At 39.0% G+C, this 22,771-nt stretch overlaps 1 protein-coding gene across 2 annotated transcripts in view; it reads right to left on the bottom strand.

Annotated features, from left to right (window-relative positions):
• Window positions 1-22,771, bottom strand: part of MPPED2 (metallophosphoesterase domain containing 2) — a 101,837-nt gene that overhangs the window by 33,891 nt on the left and 45,175 nt on the right. For both annotated transcript variants that reach the window (XM_062620343.1, XM_062620344.1), the window contains one exon: window positions 11,330-11,555. In XM_062620343.1, the coding sequence (XP_062476327.1) occupies window positions 11,330-11,555 (226 nt within the window). The remainder of the gene's footprint in view (window positions 1-11,329; window positions 11,556-22,771) is intronic.

Here is a 22,771-nt window from a genome sequence, read left to right as displayed (position 1 = left end):
TGTGTCTTCTGATACATTTTAAATAGATACTTTCCTCCTACAGGGAGGAAATTCCGTATTTAATTAGAAGCATAAATCATTACACTTTTATAGTAAGTAATATCTTCTACAGTGAAGCTACATTAGATTCTCACTACATATGCTGTTTATTGTTCAAATTTTATGGTAAGTTCTAATAATAGAAGTGTTACAGTTTGAGTTTTTTTGTCTATATTCCACCAACTCTTAGATTATTTTTTTACACATACATCAGCAGAAATCTGCCTGGCTTTCTATCTACTGCAGAAAAATATACTCTATCTTAACTGACCCTTTAAAAATTATGGGGATAGATTTAACTTTAGAACTCTATATAAAATAGTTTAAAACAGCCCCCTGTGATCAAATCTCAAGTTTTAATGCTTGCCTTTAAAGGTAGGGCAGGTTCTTCTCATCCAAGACACACCTAGCAAGTGGTTCTGCTGTGACAGGATCCATCCTGCAGCTCTGGTTTGCTCTCTATCAATGTTCAGCCACAAATGTCACTAACTTAAGCCATTTTCTATCGGACTGCAATTATTTTCCTTTCTACTTTCCCTATCTTACAGGAACACAATCAAGACGTAAACACAACGAAAGTGCAGCAGACACATCACTGATTTCATTGCCATTTAAGACAACCCTAGCAAGCTCTGTGCCATGGACTGATGAGGAAAGCACATTAAGCACTTGCAACAGAACATCCAAGTAGACCTGTTTTGCAGCCTGATTAATAGAAACAACCTCCAAGGACTAATCACAAGTCGAGCCCTGTTTTGTAGATTAATAGAACAAAGACACAAGAGAATAGGGAAGGTTACAGGACTGGAATATAAATAAGAAAAGGTGTACACTCTAGGTAGTTTGACTGCTAGTAATTATCAGCTACAGGCACATCCTTACAGCGAGGCCTCACTGCTCTGCGCTAAAGCAGCTCACACTTCCAGATGGACAATCAGCCTTTGTGGCTCTGAATATTTTATTTGTATTTTACCTCCAAGATTTACGAAACAAACCCAAAATCCTTCTCTCAAACAAAGCACACTTTCACACTTTAAGTATACAACTTAAATTTCTGCTGATATTAAAGAATTGCAAAATTTGCAGTAAACAGACTTTTCAGCTATATATACATGGATCAACAAAAACAGTACTGACATACAATGAATGACTGTAACTCAAAACATTCTTGCCACTGTGTCATGGTTTAAACCCAGTCAGACAGCTCGTTCACTCACTCCCCCCCTTCTTTCTATCCCCCTATTCCTGGAGGGACGGAAAGGAGAATTGAAAAGAATGCAAATCCCACGGGTTGAGATAAGAACAGTTTAGTAACTAAGGTATAACAGAAATCACTACTTCTACCACCAATAATAACAATGATAAAGGAAATAACAAGGGCAGAGAATACAATACCTCACCACCAGCTGAACGACAACTTGTCCCCCCAGCCTGATCAAGCACTGACTGATACCTCCTCCAATTCTGTAGTCCCCAGCTCTTCCGGCTAGCTCTCCATTACCTCATGGGCATGACGTGCTGTGGTATGGAATACCTCTTTGGTCAGTTTGGGTCAGGTGTCCTGTCTCTGCTTCCTCCCAGCTTCCCCTCCTCCCTGGCAGAGCATGAGGCTCACTGGTGCAGTGCAGTGTTTTTGACTTTCGGCTCAGGAACAGAAATGATAGCGATGTTTTGGTTTGGCCAAGGACTTTGTGAGCCTCATACTCTGCCAGGGAGGAGGGGAAGCTGGGAGGAAGCAGAGACAGGACACCTGACCCAAGCTAGCCAAAGAGGTATTCCATACCACAGCACGTCATGCCCAGGAGGTAATGGAGAGTTAGCCAGAAGGGTTGGGGACTGCAGGGTTGGAGGAGGTATGGGTCAGTGCTTGGTCGGGCTGGGGGGGCAAGTTATCGTTTGGCTGCTGGTGAGGTGTCGTATTCTCTTCCCTTGTTATTTCCTTTATCATTATTATTATTGGTGGTAGCAGTAGTGATTTGTGTTATACCTTAGTTACTAAACTGTTCTTATCTCAACCCGTCGGAGTTGCATTCTTTTCGATTCTCCTCTCTGTCCCTCTGGGAGTAGGGGGACAGAAAGAAGGGGGAGAGTGAGTGAACGAGTTGCCTGACTGGGTTTAAACCACGACAAGTGGTTACAACAAAATGTAGTGAAGATAATGGCAACATGGAATGATTCATCTGCGCCTGCTTCAGAGTTCAAGAACAACTGCAGGTACCACTTGTAGCCAGTGCTCCCTTAAAACACATGCTATCTGCTATCCAAAATCCTGAATGAACTAAAAAAGTTCTTCTAACTTCCGGAAGGGTCAATTTTGTTACCTCCTCAGCTACAGAGAGAGTAAACAGTATTTTCAGAGTGATTTCTACTTGACTTATTTTCACATTTTCTAAGCTTCCCCAAAAGCTGTTTCTCTTCCACTGCCATACACACATGATCATAAGCAATGTCATTCTTGAACTTTATAAATCTAGGAATATACGAACAAGGATCTTCAGATTAGGCAATGGATGACATTCTTCCTTAAAATGGTACTTCCTATGTTTCTCAACAAATAACAAACCTGATTTGTATTCACAAAGAGAAGAGGGAGAGAAACTTACTAAGAACTGAAAAACAAGTTCAGGTACTCATAACCCTGGAGGTGAAAGTGTATTGGGGTATCCCATATTAAAAACAGGAACACTTTAGGACTACCGCTTTCAGACTAGCACTCAGTTTGCTTTTCTTCTCCCATTTTCCTGCAATGCAGGGCATGGAAATGTCCCAAGCAGCCCAGATGGAACACCAAGAGAGGTGTTAAAGAGAACACCTTTCTAACAGTTTCTTTTTATTCCATTCCCAGTTTTGGAAACTAGATACGTTAAAATCTGTGCCAGGAAGGGGAGACCCTTTCTTCTTACATAAAACTTTCTTATATAAAGATTGAGGCAATACACAATCCCTAAGCCTATTTCCAGGGTACAAACCCATTAACCTCAATCAAAAAAGCAATGCAGTCAGCAGCTGCAAACATCAGCTTTTGTCATAATGCACAACAATTCACATTTGTACACAAATAAACTAGTTGTTTGAAGAACCAGGCCACACAACTTCGTCAGTCCTACCCATCCAGCAAATGCTGCTGAAGCATGAAAACGGAAGGCAAGAGATCTCCAGAAGCAGAGGACAGACAGGTTGGCAGATCTGTGGGTACAAAACTCCAGTACTTACTAAATTACTTGTAAAATAAACACAACAACATGTTTATTAGATTATTTCAAATCATCATGAGCTCATTTTCTAGGAAGCATAATTTATTTTGTCAAAGTGGCCATAGGCACAGGGTTTCCAACCATGCCATGCACGTCAGTAGGTAAGGCAAACAGCTAAGCACATATATTTAAGGATACTGTGTTTAGTGTTTATCTAAAACACCAATGAGGAGAAACACAGAACAGTTACTAGGTAATAACTCTCATTATCTACTCTCAGGTACACTGCACATGCAGGCTACAAAATGATGACCATGTCTGTGCAAAATTAGCTGAGGAGGTAGCAAGGCATTGCAGTTTGTGAGGCCTTCTGTACTTAACTCAAAGGTTTATGCAACTCAGACACATCTACGAAGGCACAATGATAAGTTGTTGGTATCTTTCTGCTTGTAAACCACTGCTTAAGCCGTCTCTCTGCGTGCACATATACACACATAGCTGCCAGCCATATTAAAATTTTGATATTTAACTAGTAGAGCGAGCATTCTATGTCAGCAACTTATACTTCAGATGCACACAAACCATAACATAGATTAGCACCTAAACATTTTAGAGGTGGTTATAAACACCCAGAGGTGTCATTGATTTTCCAACTGAATCTGTAAGCATTGACCACTTCTGAAATAAGGTGCCAGATCTATTCTACTGAACGCATTCTCATGAAAACCTGATGAATGTAGCTGTCACTCCTGACCTTTATGTCTATGCTGAGATTCACGATCAGTGTTCTCTTATTTGAAGTGCTTGTGCAATTTCTGCTTTATTTCGTAGCCTCTGTGAATTACTTTAAGTATTTTACACACGTCAGGGTAAAGTTAGCACTCTGATCAATAAGTATTAGATAAATATGACCCAAATCATCTTGAAGACAGTAATGAGAAATTGTATCCTTCACAGGGAGCTAACAAAATCTAGCCACTTGCTAACCGACTTTTTGTATTAAAAATAAATAGTTTTTCAACCATAATTTCTCTTCCACTTCTATCTCTATCACCACCACATCATATGAGCTTTATCATCAGCTCTACCTGAAGCAATGTAAATTCTTCCAATTTCTGTCCTGTTTGTCCTGAATAGATGCATTATGAAGCAAGCCACCTACAGACTACACCTATTCTACGCACCTGACACTACACAGAATGAGACCTACCTTCTCCCAGCTTCCCCCTGAATCTCTCATTTGTTCCACCAATTCTTGTAAAGAAACTTTAAAGTATCCCTATTTTTCTAACTACAACTTAACGGGATGTAGCTGGTAATTATGTATTTAATTAAAGCTTATTACGAATCTCACTGAGTCATTGAAACTACCATGTCTCAAACATGACATTTAGGTACCTTGTTGAAGTGGGCGGTTGGTAAGTGCACTGTGAAGGTATCAGCCCACATAGTTTCTTCTCATTCAGGGTCACAACTCCTGACTTAAGACATTATCCACACATCCAGTGCTTTTAAACCAGCAGCACAGCTGATGACTCCCCAGCAAATGCACTGATGTGTTGTTTAGATCTAGATATCACACTAAAACATACACACATTCATACATATTGGGCTGGATGGGCCTTGTTATTCTAGTGATACACGTAGTCCATCTACCCCTACAGCAAAGTCTTGGCCTCCCACTTAATTCCTTGCTGGGGTCCTAAGGGAGCACCCAGCTGCTCCCTAATTCTTGCTTAGGATATATAGGCAACACAGGAAAGAAAGTAATGGGGCTTGAAGAGCATCAATACAAAATCTCTTCTGGTATCAGCTTGTCAAAGCTCAAGCCCCTCTCTTACTGCTCCATTCCCCTATTGTGAAGGTGGTTGTCCTCAAATGAAGTAATTTTCAGCTAATCTTAACAGTATGGTATTTTCAGTTTTGTGCTTTCTTCCCTTCTGCACTAGATGACCACAAAGAGGTATGGTGCACATACAGATGATAGAAGAAAATGGAAAAGTAGGAGTCCTGAACTGTGGAAGCTGCACAGAAGGATTTAATCAAGCAAGCATCAACACACAGCGCTGAGCCAAATCCTGTGAGGAACAGCATTATCTCCACATTTGCGTTAACTCTCACCATCCCTCCTCTTTCCTCAGCTCCCATTTTTCCAGGGGGTTCAGACCTTATCCCAAGATGAAGTCTGCAGCAGCAGAGCTAAAAATTCCAGGAGTTTTGTAGTATTCTAGCTAATCCCCACTCTTCCTAATTCTAAGCACTCTGTTATTCCAGGGCTCTGCGCAAGGAAATCAAACTTCTTGTTTCTGGACAGCTAGCAAGTGAAAAACACAAAAGCAAAACACAACTACCAACACAAGCACAACTGGCGGGTTTATTAATGCACAACTTGTGTATCAAAATGACCTTGCTGCTGAGCAAATCACACTTCAACAAGCGACCACCATAAATAGTTAGCCCCTTAACAGCACAGCTCATGATTATTCTGCCTACTGGAGTTTTTGCTGAATTCTAGGAAAATGGAGCAGAATTACGATGCCAAGCAGATTCCTACTATCATCCATTTGGTACTGCTCTGAAGGAATTCAAATCCCTGTTTCCACACTAGGAGAGATTTAAAAGAGTTAGGAGAGCCACTGTTTTATGTCTGTTTTAATTGGCTAGACTTCCACCCACAAACAGACAAACACAATCTGTGTGTTACACTAGTAATGAATACTCTGAAGGTTAAGAGGCTTCATGATCTGCTTCAGTGCCTGGATGCAGAGCTTTCCAAAGAATTAGCTAGAACTGGTTAGCATCACAGTATTAAAAATTATGTATGAGATATTACATTTAAAATTACAGCATTCCACTACTGATAGTATAAAAAAAAAAAAAAAAAAGGAGAGAAAAAGAAAGCTTTTAAACGTTAACAGGATTTTTTTTTTTTTTAACTTAGAATTGAATCTGATATCAAGGAGACTGAAAAAGAAATCAGTGACATTCCCAACAAGGCAAAAACGTAAATAAACCACTGCAATTCTAGACGAGGGGGAATACATTCTTCGATCCTAAAATGAGAGACCTCAAGGAATAGTGCCAAGAAAAATGAAACAGAAGCCTACACCTTTAAACACAATCATGCTACAGTGGTGGTGTGCTTGTTTAACACACAGACAGAAGACTTCAGCCTTTGCCAATTCCTTTCTCAGTTGCCGACATCAACTGCATAAATGCCAGAACTGCTGAAAAACTGGTACAACACCAACAATCTTGTCCAGCCTCCCCCTGGCTTCCTCACTACTAAATAGCAATGAAGAACTTTATTGCTGAGTAGTCCAATTTCTATTCCTCCCTTTCTCAGGCACAAGTTAATTGCCAACTAAGACTATGAAAACAAAAGAAATTAGATCCATTCCAACCCATCAGTATATCTGAATCCCATCGTGTGAGTTGCCAATTGGTTTTCCAGTCCTCACACTCAATATCTGTTGTTAATTTGCTTGCTATTTCAAGAACTTGAAGACTGTCAGCAAAATCCATGATGCATTACAAAACTTATAATTGAAAAGCAAAAAAATCAAGATCTGACACTTTTCTGACAGGATAAACACAAAGTCTGAAAACACTGATTGGTTCAAGGGAGAGCTACTAACTTGGAGCTACTTGTATTAAAATATCATTGCAAATGAAGCAGAGAAGGAAAGAGTGTTAGAAATAATTTCAAACTGATGCAAACCCCCAGAATTTACATGGGGCCAAAAAGTGAATAACAAAAACTGCACCAAACAGTGTCCTTAAAGGAGATGGCTGAACCTGTCCTTACTTTCTTAAGGCTGCATTATCTATGCCAATTAAAATTTTGCTTCTGAAAAAGAGTTGGGGCACTTCCTCTGGAGTTACTAAAAACAGCAAATGAAAGCCTTGGCTTTGCAGAGGTGAGAAACAGTGAGCCGTTTGTTCTTGACCTCTGTATCACCCTACAGATCAAATTCCTGGACATAGGAAAAACCCGCTAGTATTCATTAAAAGCAACTGGGAGGCCAGCTTTGTGCTTCTGTTCTTGAGCCTGAACAAGCTACAACTTGACAAACGTGCAGGATATTGCTCAACAATGCTGCTGTTCCTGTCCGAAGGGAAGAGTTTTATTCCCGGCCTTATTCAGGATGAATTGATTTTCATCACAATGATGCAAATCACAGATTTCAGTCATTATTTAAATAGTTAATTTTAATCTTTTACATTTGTGCTTTTCAGTTTTTTCCATAATGTTGATTCCATTCACCATTAAAATGTATTGATTTATACTGAATTAGCTTTTATATTAAACATTTTCTTCCCTCAAAAAGATTCTTCTCTCTATAGTCATCAAAACAAATATATATGCTGAAAGCTTGGATCTTCAGTTTTACTTTTCATTCTGCTTGCTATGGGCGGAATTTGCCCATTTATTAATACCTAAAAATAATGTAAATGATTGCTTTATTGGATTATTTTTTGCGTCTGGCTTGCGTCTTTCTGTGGCATTTTTATGGAGAACAGGATTTAAATTCCATAAATAAGCCTAGTGCCTCAATATTCATGAAATTAACCACCATTAATTTCTACAAAAACAAAATAAAGTTTATCAGAATACTTTTTCATTTTAACTATTTCTGTCTTTCAAACCATCCAAAAATAGTTAACTGTAGAGCTGAACAGCAGAACAAAACAAACCAGGAAAAAATTATTCTCCCTGAACAATTGTTTCTGTCAAAACGTGGTTTAAACGAATTCTGGCTCCATTTAACTGCAGTTCTCTGGTGGTTTGAACAGTTTTAAGGCTTCATTAGAAAACAGGCATTGCCAGAATATTTGTATTCAAACGGCTGTAGCATACTTGAGTAAATTCAGTCCTCAGCATGGATCACCAATTCCAAATATAATTTAAAATAACACACGTATTTTAAAATAACATTTGAATTTAAATAAAACTTATACATATTCAGCAACTGAAGCTGCAGTAAAAACAGACTGTCTCTCCTTACTCTTTTACAGACACATCAGTGTGAGTTATGCTTATGTATACTTCACAAAGGGAGTACTGAGATTTAAAAATTCATATATCCATTACTGTCTGTATTTTTTGTCCTGTTCAGTAAGTAGCCTCAATCTCAAATTTCCAAAGTAGAAAATGTTTCCATTGGAATCTAAAAGAGATTTAACTGCATAAACTATCAATAATTTCCCCACCAAACAAGCCAGATTCGGAGGACAAAGTCAGAAGGAAAGAGGGAAATGTTTTTGTGGATTGTTATCTAGAGACCAAATGGAAAACCTTCAGCCATTTTGCTCCTTAGAGGTACATCAAAAATCTCATATTTAAGGTGTAAAAATGTCAAGTTACATTCTCCAGCTCTGAAAATGAGCTGAGCTCTCAATGTGATTCATGTCCCACCTTTGCTCCTTTCTGGTTTAGGGGCTGATACTCTCGTTTTCAACTTCCCTCCAGCTAATGCCATTTAATACTCTCAGAACCATCAGGCTAAATTCAAATTTTCTGCTCCTCAGAGGCTGTTGATATGCACCACCACACATTCCAATTGCAAATACACATGAATGCTGCCATGTATTGTAAGTTATTTTCCACATACGAATTCTACCAAATTGTAAGTTAGGAGACACTACTTGAATTCTCTTAGGTCTTTAGAAAGCTTTCATATGTACCATGAGTAATAACACGTAATGAATATGGACTGGTATTTCTTTTCTGTAGTTATGCTGAGTTGGAAATTTACATTTTCTAAATAGATGACTTACAGCCAGTTTTCCCACTATTCTGGCAATTACTTCTTAGAAACCCCTGACAGGCTGAAACCTCCAGAATCACAGCTGTTATTCTTGGTTTGATCCCTCTTTTTAAATTAAAACCAGTAGCTTTATCAGCAAATGAGATTTTTTTCCCCCTGGAAATACTTACAAAAATGCACATAAATTGAATATGCCGCGTTATCTCATTTTTAGAGTTGGTGCATCTTCTGGGTTAATGACCAGGGTTCTACTTCTGTGACAGAACTAATTGGGGTAAGGAGGCCATCAATACATACACCCCCCCCCCCCCCCCAACTTCTCTTCCTCTGGGGTAATCTGAAGATTTATAGTAGTAGAGTGAGACGTGATGGGAGGGGAAGGAGAAAAAAAAAATCTAAGAAGTGCTAACAGGCTTCTCTGATCATTCTGTCTCAGTTTCCAGACACAGAACAGATTTGAAACAGATTTTTCTAGTATCTGATGCGACTTCTTCTTCCTCTCTCTAAGACAAACTAAAATGCAGAAACTGTGAATTTTCATATTTTACAGGAAATTACATTGCTTGGGGGGAGAAAGAGAGACAAGAGACTGCATCTCTATGCTCCAAACACAGACTAGCTGATCTAAGAAGCTATATTCAAAATGATAGCCTCAAATCTGTATCAACAGTTGCTCAAGACATGCTTTGGTAACAGTTTCACAGGTAAACATAAACAAAACATCCTTGAGGAGGGAGAAGCCTGCACCTGGTTGGAGCTCAGCATGCCTTTCTAGCAATCAAGCTTCATTTCCCATTGATTGCTACTTGGAAAAATCCAGTTATTAATGGATTATAGAGACAAAATTAAGATTTGTCTCCTATGACTAGGTCAGAACACACATGCCATCCACTTGATATGGTTAAAACAACTCAGTCCCTTGACATGGCACCCCATAATGTTTCAGAACAAACATTCTAAATCCACACATATAGCTGCAAAATGAAACTTCCAAATGCAGCAGAGACAAAGGGATAATAGACTGCCTATAGGCTATTACTAAAAAAAAAAATCATTTTAAATGTCTTTTAAGAGATGATTCCTAATCTGAATTAAGATAATCTTTCCCAGTTAGCTGATACTGCAGGTTTTAGAAGTCGGTTTGAGGTTTTGGGGGGATCTTTTTAACTAAGCAATGTCAGGCTGATTTAAACTACTAGCTGAAGGCTACGACTTAAATTTAAAGAATTAGTAGCTTAAGTCACACATGTGAGATAGAAAGCTAGATCACAGTTTTCTAGCCAGTACTAATGTACAAAATACCCAAAAAAGCACTGTCAGAAGCATCAGTGTGTGTGGTGTATGCATCACCAAGGCCTGCAGGACAAGAAAACAGTCAATAAAGATGAGATGTAGGGGAAAATCTCTAGTATCTTTATAGGTTTCCTCCATTCTTTGGTTAAACCCCTGCCATTCTCACTTCCTTTCCTACTTTCACCTTTAAAGCAAGCCTGATGTCAAAAATGTAAGTTATAAGCTTACAACAAACCCTTCTTATAGACGTGCATAAATTAGCACCTAAGTACTTCAGCTGACAATTGAGAATGCTGAGTAGCGTAATGATTATCACCACCAATGAAGTTCAGGTTTCTGGTAGAGTCTGAAAGGACTGTAGCTGGTTTTAGTGTGAGAATTTAAAAAAAGTGTTACCCAAAACTCCACACAGAGATATCAGGCACCACAACTGAAAAACACGTAGAAAAAATAAGGAAGAGTCTCCTTAGTACAAAACTGGTCAGCGCATGCTTGGCACAGGGGTGGAATGAGATCAAAACTGGGTTGAATTTTCCTTATCACAACCTTACAAGCAAAAGAAAACAATGCCTAGAACTGATCAGACATAATGCTTAACTCACCTGCTGCCTTGTACCTTGTGCTGTGTGGGTGTTAAATGCTGCCATACTGATCTATTAGCACAGCGGACATAAATACCTAAACAGTGCACAATAAACATAATGCAGCTTCCCTAATATATACTAAGATGCAGTTAACCCACAAGCACAGTGTGGATACTGAGTCCACAATTTTTTAAGGATATTCAGCAGGCAGAATAGAAATAATTGCAATTCCTTTCACCTTATTTCACACACATGGCTAAATAGAGCCTATTTATACACCAAAAAAAAAAAGGGGGGGGGGGGGAATTGTTTTAGGGTAGTTTACAGCTTAAGTTTGATACTGATCTGCAGGGCAATGCAACAAAGCAGCTTCATGCATTTTCAACAGGAATGATTCCTGCTGTGGGTCAAGTAATAAACAGCAAAGAAAGTTTAAACTGAGACTTACCACGGGGCACCGTATATTCGGAATCCTTTAACTGTTACTTCGGAATCTTGTAAGTAAATACTATTTGTCAGGAGTGACTGAACATTGTCAAAGTCCTCTGGTTTCAATTTGGACACAGAGGGAAAGCGGTAGTAATCTTGTTTAACAAGGTCTGCCATGAATTCCTTATCAAATGTCAGTTCATGATTCCCAGCAATCACTATTTTATATTCATATGGTAGGTTTCCTGAAATAACAAAAAAGAGGACTTAATTAGCACATTTTCCTCCCACTTCAGCATTGCTGGCACAATAAGTAGACAGCTAGCAGTGACAGAATGAAATATCCCAGGTCTATGTGCATCTCCATGCTGAGCAGAAGTTATTAATGCTGCTCCTCTTCAGCTGAATGAAACTGTGATAAATGTAAAGTAATATCACACAAAGCAATGCCATAATAAAAAGCATGTACTGCTAAACAAATCAAGCTGGTAGGCACCACACCAGCTCCAAAGGTGGCACAAACCACCACTGCTCCCTTTCTTTCAGCTGAGGACATGCCGATTTAGGTTAGCCTAAGATTAGGCAACTGGTGCTGCTGTTTTTTAAATTTTGCCTTTATTTTGATTCGTGTTCAGACGGCATTTATTCCAAACCTAGCCTGTTTTCCAAAGCTTCAATTCCCTTGCAATGCAGTTTACAGTAGTATCTCATTTCTGTAAGAAGCACACATGTAGAAGAAACCATGAAACCCAGATGTCTAAGTGAGACATAAGGTGAGAAAAAGGAAATGTGGCTAATTAATCTACCGTGATGGTCAGAGAATAGGAATGCAGGCTTGACCACCCCAATTCGGAGCAACTATTCCTGTTGTTTGGAAGGAAAAAGGCACGGATCAAGCTCATGGAGCCACATTTTTGGAATTCAGAGACAGATTTTCAAGCACTCATTACCAACAGTAGGTGCCAAATCTTCCAAATAAACACACTGGGTGCTGAACTCCCTTAAAAACATGGTCACATACTGTGGTGTCTTCAGAAGTTTGGTTCTTTTACAAAACCTGGCCCACTGTGACTTGCCAAAAAAATGACACCTAAGTTTGCTTCAAAGCTAATTTCTACTGCCTTCACCAACAGCCTGATTTCCTAGTCTTACAGTAAATCATTTATTTTGGTATTTAATCTTAATTATCATTTAGAAAAGGATGGTTTTGTTTTTTTGCTTGGTTTGGTTTTTTTCTTTTTTTTCATAAAGGCAGCAAAATATATGTGGAAATGTCTGTGGACCACCCTTCTAGTTCTGGTACTCCCAACAGGTACCCTGAGGAACAGAGATGCTACATATTTCTCATGAACACAGTTCTCCTAAATAGATGTGGCTTTGCTAATTTAAATCTTGTCTTTCAACTTTCAAAACTGCTTGGGTTTGTGCTGCTTTTTTGTTGTTTTTTTTTAAAGTAAGTTTCAAAGCAAAGATGCAAGTATTTACGATAAGATTAACTCACCCCTAAATAAGACTTACAGGGAACCAGTTAAAACCCTCTGGTTTTCAATATTTACAGAAATGAAACAGGAATTAAAACAAGTTATGTACACAAAAACCATCTCTGCAATATTAGGTAATTCCAGATAGAAAAAACAAAAACCTACAAATTCTCTGGGAAAAAAACAAAACAAACAAAAACCCAAACAAACAAAAAAAAACAAACAACAAACTTCCAAGCAGAAATCTTCACAGGCACGTCACATATGAACAAAATAGAGATCATACATATTCATAACTCTGCAGCGCTGCATTAGAATAATAGGTGGGGGAGATGCAACAAATGCTCCTCTGCAGTTTATGCTTCACTCCTTTCTCTCTTCCTTTCCCTTCCACTCTGCTACAGGCTGTTCTGAAATTCATTTTTATTTAAAAACTCGATGTGGCAGGTACCTACAATCCCTTCTCTCTGTGACTCCTGGGCACAAGGTAAAACTGCTATTTTCTTCTCTCTCAGGAACCATAAAAGATACCACCAGCATGAAATTTGATATACTTGTCATAACTATCAATCCCCCAAAACAAGCTAGATGTGATAAAATTCTCAGAGAAGTAGGATGGAAAAGTTAAATTCAGGCTTCTGCCAAGCTGTCAGCATTTGCCAGTCTTAGCAGAGAAAACGTCTCATCTCACTGGATAAACGTCCAAGTTTTACACTTTCTCCCATTTATTTTCATAAATTAAGTCTGGAACATTTTTGCTTGAAGTTAATGTTTTTTTTAATCTTGACACCTTGAAAAAGAGAGCTCGCCTTGAAGAGACACAGGACATGAACAGATAAAACAATGGTGGCATTAGCGATTATTAGAACGTATATACATATGATATTACACATCTTAACTAAGCACCTGAAATCCATAGGGAAAACCAAATAGTATTTACTGCAATTACAGGTTCCACTTGGTCACCTCTTGAGAGCCAGGATGGGGAGACCTGTGAGAGAAGAGGGGACATGGCCCTACCAATGAAACTTCAGCATTCATCAACACTGAGGAATAAGGCAAAACATGCCCAGGAAAAACCCCACAGGGACCAAAGCTCATCAACACCTACATGCAAGCTCTAGCTCAGCACACCCATTGCCTGTGAGGTGGAGAGTAACCAGAGATGGCTGCAGATGCAATGGCTACAGACCCAGTTCCCCCATCCAGCAACGAGATGAGACATGCTTCACTGGATGGGCACCAAGGTCTGACCCAGGTCCCTACCTAGCTCCCTGACTCCATAACCACACTTTGCTGGCAACGAGCAACACCGCTCATCAAAACACAAATGCAGCAAAAGGCAGGCCCAAGCAAAGGGAGCAGCAAGAGGAAGTCAAATCCATTCCTTTCCCCTTCCCTGAGGAAGGGTTATATAGCACTAATCACAGTAATAAATTACCTGCAATCACATGAGCTATTTATTCATCGCATTTAGGTTTTCCTTTCCTGAAAGGCCCTGTGGCAGTGCACAACATTTATTGTCTCTGATACAATTTATGAAATATTTTTGAGTGTTTTCTTTTGGCAGCCCTGCCCTTTGTCTATAATCTGCTGACCCTCTGTGTTTAATATGGAAGCATGAACAGTCACACACAGAAATCTCTTACTCCATGGTATTTTAGTTTCATTTTGACCAGATTAATCTCTGCACATATAACTCTGCTGTCTGTACAAAGAGATGCAGTTGCACAGTACCCAGGCTGAAAGACATTTCCTCACTTTCTTTCACTAAACTTTTGTGAGCTACATTTGGTCTTTCTTAGTCTGATTTCCTAACTTTTAAATTTTCCATCATACACCAGTAATATTATTAATTCTAATTTCTACTGTGAATCTAGAGAACAGATAGAACGGCAGGAAAAGAGTTTGGACTGTTCGGTAGCACAGGTACTTCGCAACCCCAATTACGAACTCCCAGGGTTATAACCAAGCTCAAATTCAAAATAGTTAAATGTTTAACAGGTGAGATCAAGAGGCTAAAATTAAAGCTACTAAAAATGATTAGGACACCAAGTCTGTGGAGTCACTTACACTGGACTTATTTGAAATCCTAAATATTTATGTATGTGAATACATGGGGGTGTGCAGGTGTGTATCTTCAATATATATTTGTATTTTGGCTAAGATGTTTTACAACACCTGTCCTCAACAGTAGAAGCAAGATGCAGGCATTGATCAAGAAAATATTCTAGAAGATGGTGGGGTGCAAGGGTTGTTGTTTTTTTTTTTTAACCTACATATGTAGGTGTTCCAATGGGATTCTCAAAATTCCTAGAAATCCTTAATCTGTTGAACAACCACTCCCATTTTAATAGCATGCTACATATGTACTTCATGAGCACAATTTAGTCACACAGCCCAAGTTCTGTAGAGCTGCCAGACATGAAAAGGAGCCTGGCTTGCAATGAATGTTAACTGCCGAGTCCCTGTAAAAATAGAAAATCACATTATTTTTTAAATACTGTCACCTAAAAAACCCACAAGGAAATAAAAGAAATAATGGGATATAGCTGTCTATGTCGTGGTAGAAACCTGTATTTACACACAAATGCTATGCAAGTACTTTTGATGTGAAGCTGTGACTACTCATAAGCATGCATCAACTATTCAAACCCCACAACACTTCCATGAAATCTAAAGCATTTCCATGCCCATTTCAGAGCCTCACAGACCCTTTGGCCATATGTTGAGAAAAAGGTTGAGAAACCTTGAAGTACAAATCTTAATCCCTTCAGAAAGAGGGAGAGATGCCTATGCAAGTGAATCACCTCATATTTATGGTGTATCATATATGCTTCAGAAGTGCAAAACTGGTCGTGGAGCATTCACCTATAACCAACCACATACACATCCAGAGATGAACACTGAAGGAGCAGACCTTGTGTCATTCCTTCCAGTCCTGGGCAGCAGGCAAGGGCAACCAGCACAACCAGAGAATGCTCAGCAGCTCTGTAACTCTTCATGCAGGTTTGTCATGGAAAGCCCACTTCATCTCATGGGCATGGTTACTCTCTCTTCCCAGCATTTACAAGCACAACTGCAACAAACATAGGCCCCTTCCAGCTTTTTAAAAGAAAGAGTGTCTCAAAGACTCTGATTTCTCCTTTGTCAGCAGCAAGTCAGTTATACTGTAAGAAGTACAGCTCTATAGACTCAAGCTTTTGGCGAGACTTCTCTCACCAACAATCAGCTGCAGGTACTGAGATCCAAAACTGGGTAGGAAAAACAAACATCTTTTCCACAATGAGACTGACCCATTGACTGTGAAAATATTTTGACTATTGTAATCAAACAGCCTTCACAAAAAGTCCTCACTGGAATAGCTAAAATGGATGCCAACCAACATACTGGCTGAAATATAACCCATGAATTTCTATGCATTTTACCTCAGCTTCTGTAGAAATCTACCGAACAAAACAGTTAAAACCAAAAAAGCAGGCAAATAAAAGACAGAACATGCACAAAACCCAGAACATGCTTCTAAAGAAATATGAAGAACTGAAGTACAAGATCTCTCAAGATTTTCTTAATGGAAAGTATTCCACCAGCTTTTTAAACTATCAGTTCAGATGCCTCTTCGTAATTTTTTTTTTCTCTCCAAAAGACAATTTTGGAAAGAAAAAATAAAGGCAAAACACACACAGGCAATACAGCAAGAGGAGCAGATGAATGGAAGTTTAACTGGTTTGCCTTTATGCAAAGAAAACATCAGGCCACAGCACAGGGAGAAGCAGAGGCTGAGACCCTTGAATTCCTGTGATAAATCTAAAGCTTGTACATTAAAGCTCCCCTTTGTTGAAAACGCTGTTAGACACAACAAAACAGAAATGTTAGGTAAGTGCAAGCTCTGCCTCTGACCTTTCACTCTGTAACCGTCAGGCTTCATTAATTTCCACAAGGCCTGACAGCTCTAGCGTTAATACTCACACTTGCGGATCGAGCCACACAGCAGGTTCAGACTGCTACCTTCTCCTCTGAAACTCATGCATTAGGATTTCTTCCATGCTGGCAATGGAAAACCAAGTCTAAGAAACATTAAACACAAAAAACTACGTTACAATAATGCCACGGTTGAGTCATAAACCCATGAAAGCAAGGGAGTACTGAGTGAATCTTGCATCAGTGCCTCTAACTTGGATACGCAGTGCCAACCTCCTGCAGCAAATATGGTCCTCTCTGAGCCACTGCAGAACCAGCATACTCAAAACCAAGTGCTTCCACTCATTCTCACTCCCACAGGTAAATACTGGGAATTTTGCACAACACTGGGCTGTAACATAGCCAAATGCAGCATGAACCCTGAAGCAGGGCTGTACACCCTGCACAACCTAATGCTCTGTGGGTCTGGTTTAACGATGCTCTGACACTGGTGACAGTTCCTTGCTTTTACGTATTTATGTCTCAACCACAACATTATTCTAATGTAACTGTTTGTGATTAATACCCTTCTCCTCTCTGTTAAAAGAAAAAATGCAGCACAACATAACTAACAATCTTCTGCTTCACCTCAGTGTTCCACAGCTTCCTTAGCATTATTCTGTCGTGAGCTGGATTTTGATCTCAAATTTGTTTTGAATTTCACGGGGCTACTATTACTGAAATGTTTTTCTTGAAAAAGGGAAAGCTTCACCGAAGTCTTATCAGTTAATACATGACAGTTATTTGTTTTGAAACAAACAGAATCAAAAGTTTTTTGTTTAGTCTAACCTCAAAACCAAAAAAAGCATACAGATTTTGCAGCCCACAACACTGCCAACTTTAGGTGTAAAAAGTCTCCCAAACTGACTTTAAAATGATGAAATCTGAAACAGAAGCAGCACAGATTGCTTGCTAGTCCCTGGAAAGGCTTTTCTTGTCAGGCTTGTAATTCTGTAACCTAAGAAATGAGGCTTTTAAGAGAAAAAAACAAACACCCAAACACCTAAAAGAAAAAAACAAATCGCCTAAAAAAAGAAAAAAAAATCATCAAAAAAGATGACAGCTATGAAGTTTCCCTTTAAATTTAGCACATTCTGAACACACCACCCTCTCTGAACACTGCAATAGACTGATTTTCCCCCTTCATTCTTAAAAATGCTTCTTGCAGAAATAATAGTTCCTGCTACTCTTCCCTTTCCCATAGCCAAAGCAGTATCTGAAGGATCACCACAACTGCATTGATGCCAAGTGCACACTTCCAAAGAGATCTGTTAAGTGAAATAGTGTTCACTTAAGAAAACAGATAAGGTTTTCAGGCAGAAATACCTTTTATCTGGCAGAGCTGAAGGGTGTTCCTCTAAACAGGATTAGCCATATTTACACTTAATAACGAGATCTGCGTCTAACCCCCTACAGTTTAAGGTGTATAAGGCTCATGTACTGCCATATACATAGAAATATATTTTGTCCAACATAATTTTACATTTTGTCTTGTGATCAAGATCTTAATGTACCAGGGCTGACAAGTTTTAGACCAATTTCAGCCTGGTACAGTTTCAGCTGGCTTGGATAGGGAACATAAACTCTGCTAGTGGGGCTAACTATAAATGTTCTCCTTGAACCTGATTAAGACTAAATTGAAAAGGAACATTTTTGGTTACTATTACATTAAGCTAAAATACAGAAATGAACCCTAATACTATCTAAATCTAATAAGAAAAGCCATCTCTAGTTCAAAATTTTCAAAGCATTCTCTATAAATGCATCACAGATCAATTTACATGGTACTTTTGCCAATAAGCAAAACGAAATCACAGGTTCCAATTGGCTTAACTCATATTGGAAAGTGCGAAAGCAAATGCTAGAAAATGCAATTACTGCAAACAAACTCCATTTCCTCCACTCAGGAGGGAATTTCAGGGAACATTTTATTGCTCTCAAATAGTATTTCTAAAGGCATCAATACACAATTCTATTTTCTTTTTGGAGTCCCCCTACACTATATAACCTAATCCTCTAGAAAGAAACTCACCAGATTTTGAAATAATATATAGGCTGTTGATATTACCTTGTGCACACACTTACTGTATCAATTTAAATGATTTTTCTCCATGAATCTTAAGAACATAAAACCCAACAGTCGCTGTCTGACACAAACAGATCTGGACCTATTTCCCATAACATACCCTTTGTCTCTGCTACTTAACAATTCCAATTAAGTCTTTTTTTTTTTTTCTAAAACAAATGAATAAAAGCCATCAAAAAGGAGGTCATCTTGAGAAACAATTATACAGAAAGTAATTAAGCCGATCATAATTATCACAGACAATGTCTTGGTATTTTCATGTACATGTATTTTCACACTGCAAAAAGACAGTAAATGCTCAGGACCTATCTTAATTCAAAACAAATATTTAAAACAATCAGGAAGCACATATAGTCACCAAAAACATTCCCCTGGCTTTTTCCACTCTGAACCAGTTCCCATTATTTGTTTCCTAATTTTTACATGAAAGTCTTGAGGCTTACAATGCACAAAGCAGTAGGCACACACCTCCCTCTCCACCTTGTCGCCTGGTAAAGACTAGTCATTACTTCCAAAAAAATCCCTCCAAATGCCTCCCAGGAAGGTGGTCAGAGCACTTCTTATGAGAAGAAAAATCTCAAATACATAATTTATTTCTGTCATACTGTATATTTTATGCAACTTCTCCATTTTTATACATGGAACTGAAATCCTTCCTTTCAAAACCATTATGTTTGAGTACACTGTTGCTAAACTAATTCACATAGTCGTAAGAGAAAAAACAGTAAGTGGGGACAGCAAAAATAATCACAAGAAAAATAAATTGAAAGGAAAAAGAAGAAATGAGGCAAAATATTTTTTAAATATCCCACAGGTTTTGAAAGCATGGACTGCTGTCTAAAGCAGGACAACAGCTTTTTAATAACTGAGAATGTAACATTCTCCAGTGTGCTGAAGCAATTAGCTGCTTTGGAAATTTTACCTTGCGATCATGTTTTGTGTCTATAGGAATATATGAAACAAGTTTGATTTTCAAAGGCATTTTTAATTTTTCCACTTGTCATTTTGGATGGCAATGTTGATGTTTGTTGGGAATCATTTCTTCCTTTTCCTAGACAGAAGAGGAGAAATCTAAAACCTGAACTAAACTCAGCTCAATATCCATATGACAGCACTATGTGCAGTATTTCAGTCCATAGTCCTTTCCTGCAAGTTTTACAGAGGATAAAAACCAAAGAGAAAATAAACAGCAAATGCAAAGAGAAATTATAATTAATTAAAAATATTCAGGCAGGTCCTTATGAACCTCCAGCATTTTTTCTGAATCCCATGTTTTAATTTTTTATTCTAAATAAACCTAAACATTCCATTATATGGTCTTTCAAGATGAGCTTGGATACCAGGAATCTCCTGAGCCCTGTAAGGAAATTCCTTTTAATAACCCAGTCCTCAGAGACATCTCTTAGCTACCAAGAGACAACCAAATCACCCCAGCTGTATCATGTTATTACAAGGAACTGAATTCCTGTTATGAAGGGTTGTTGTTTTTTTTTTTCTCCCTAGCCACCTAGAATTGCTTGAACAGAATGTCACATAGCCTCAAATACCTTCCTTGTCAGTTTAAGCACATATAGTAACCCCAAACACTAAAACAAAAGAGCAAGAGAAGGAAACCTTAAGCCTGATAAAGTCTAGAGCGATAACTATGGAGTTCCAAATCTCACCCCTGCTACTATTTCTTGACACCTCCTCTCTCCTCCTGGCTTTGCAGAATTTCATTTACTATATTATTTATGTTACAGCATCCCAAGACCTCAAGATAGACAGTTCAGACTGAAGTTTCCTAAACATCCAAGGCACTGCACCTGCTTCAGCTTTCAATACAAAATACCTCCTAATTGTCCTTCCAAAGAAGAAAGGACAAAAGAGATGAATGAAGAATAGTGTATGTAACGTAAATTCCAGTCTGCAACATAGAGTGCATGTGATTTATTTGTGAGAGTATTCAGGTGAAACTCCCATCTTTTCCATCCCTGTACAAGTACATAGGCCCTTTGCGCAGATGTCTCGTCTCCTTAATAAGGCACCTTAATACGGCATATCTCCTTAATAGTAAGCACCTAACCTACTAAGGTAGTAAAATGTTTTTAAATCAAGTTAAATGGATATGTGAGACTTAAAATCCATCTACCTGTGCATTTGAATTTACAGTAATGTTTTCACAAGGTGATGCAAAATCTGCATGATACAGCATCTGTACTTTCGTTTTGTGTTCAGAAGCACACCAAAGATTGCGGTACATGAATAAATACCTCTCTGTAATTAAAAGCTAGCATTAGCTGTTGGGGCATGCAGCATTTGCAGTGCTTTGCATCTACCGTGCTTTCTGCAGAATGGGGTCTCTCCTGACTTGCCCGTTTTAGCCATTATTTCTAGACTTAAAAAAAAAAAAAAAGAGGAATTAAAAGCCTGCTGCAAAAAGACATGCTCTGCAGACCTCACGATTTGCTGAATAAAGCAACAACTATAGTTAATCAGATCTGGTGATTAAGATAAAGCACTAAAAGAACAGCTATCTCAGTCACTTACACAAAGGTAACAATTTATTTCTTATTTCTGCTCCTTTCAGCTAAGGTTTCACCCTTTCACCTCGAAGGCAAGCATCAGTGTTTTTCCAGCTGGCTTCCCGGAAGCATTTGTTTCGGAATGGCTATATTGCTTCCACTAGAACACTCCCTAGTAACTCACTCAAATGCCAAAACCCATTTTAACACAGGTACCCAGAGCTGCCCAGCACAAGATCCATGATCGGATCCATCTCTCCCCTCCTTCCAGGGCCACAGTAACTGCCGCAGCAGGACATCCCCTTGGCCATTTTTGTTTAGGCAATCCCTCCCCACCTTTCATGCTCCAGCTAATGGCTTGGTATTATAATTTATAGCCATGAGACTGCAAATGGTGCATGGCTTTCCCTACTGTGCTAGTCTGAGAATTACTCTGCATAGGGTTTTATGAGAGGACATTAGTCTGGGACCTCTACTCACAGGACCACAAGTATGGCTACAGCTACATCATTTTACTCCCAGCAACCACCAGATCTCACAGCAGCGACAGAGGAGAGCAAAAGCAACAACCTCCTTCCCCACAATGCTTAGAAGACATCTCCTGCGCAAAAATACAGGAAACTTCATGGCTGCCTTGAAGCTTTCTGCTCATTTCTCAGTAGTGAAGGCAAATGTCAAATGCTGCTTAGGGAGCGGAAAGCTTTAGAAGTAACATCTGAGGGAGAGCAGCTCAGGTAAAATTCAAGAAGTATGGGTAATTTTATCATCTGCAGCTTTGTTTTAAACTAAAACTCTCTGCATTTGCTGGTTACACAAAGAAAAAAAAATCAATGGCAACATTCAGGAGAAAAGGAGTTATTGCACTCTGATACCCAGCGCAGTCTGTAATAGTGAAGCTTCTGACTCATTAGAAAAGATGTATATAATTCTGAGGTCTTAAAGGTTCACTTATCAACAGTTACAGGAAATTCAAAGTACAGAGTGTTCCTGAGCGTTCATTTCTTAATTTTATTAACTTGGGAAGAGATAAAGCTCTGGGAAAACCAGGTGAATCTCCACTACTTTGCATCTTTGTGCTCATCCTTGTGAGAGCCTCCATCTCTCCTCTGGATTGATGTTATTTATGCTTTGGCTTTGCATCTTCTTGCTTCTCTCCTTACACTGCTGTCCCCTGTTGTGCTGCTGTGTTCCTCTACTAAACGTACCATCAATAACAAGTGAAGGTTTGGTAACCCTCATCTCATAGCCAACGTGCAGGATGAGACAAGAGACCAGAAGAGCTCAGTGAAGTGAGGTGCTGAAGGGACCTGAGCCTCAAGGCAATCTCAAGTCCTGAGAAGCTCAGTGCTGTGGAAGGGTCACCATGAACCAGCCCACACACGCTAAGACCTGCACGGCACCACAGGACATGGAGCAGGCCCTCCCGGCCC

The sequence above is a fragment of the Pezoporus occidentalis genome, unplaced genomic scaffold (genome assembly GCF_034315485.1).
Source record: "Pezoporus occidentalis ecotype Australia unplaced genomic scaffold, CSIRO_AGI_Poc_V1 ctg22, whole genome shotgun sequence".
In the NCBI taxonomy this organism is placed as follows: domain Eukaryota; kingdom Metazoa; phylum Chordata; class Aves; order Psittaciformes; family Psittacidae; genus Pezoporus; species Pezoporus occidentalis.
Note: the sequence above shows the minus strand (reverse complement) of the source record. Positions and strands in the feature narration are given on the sequence as shown.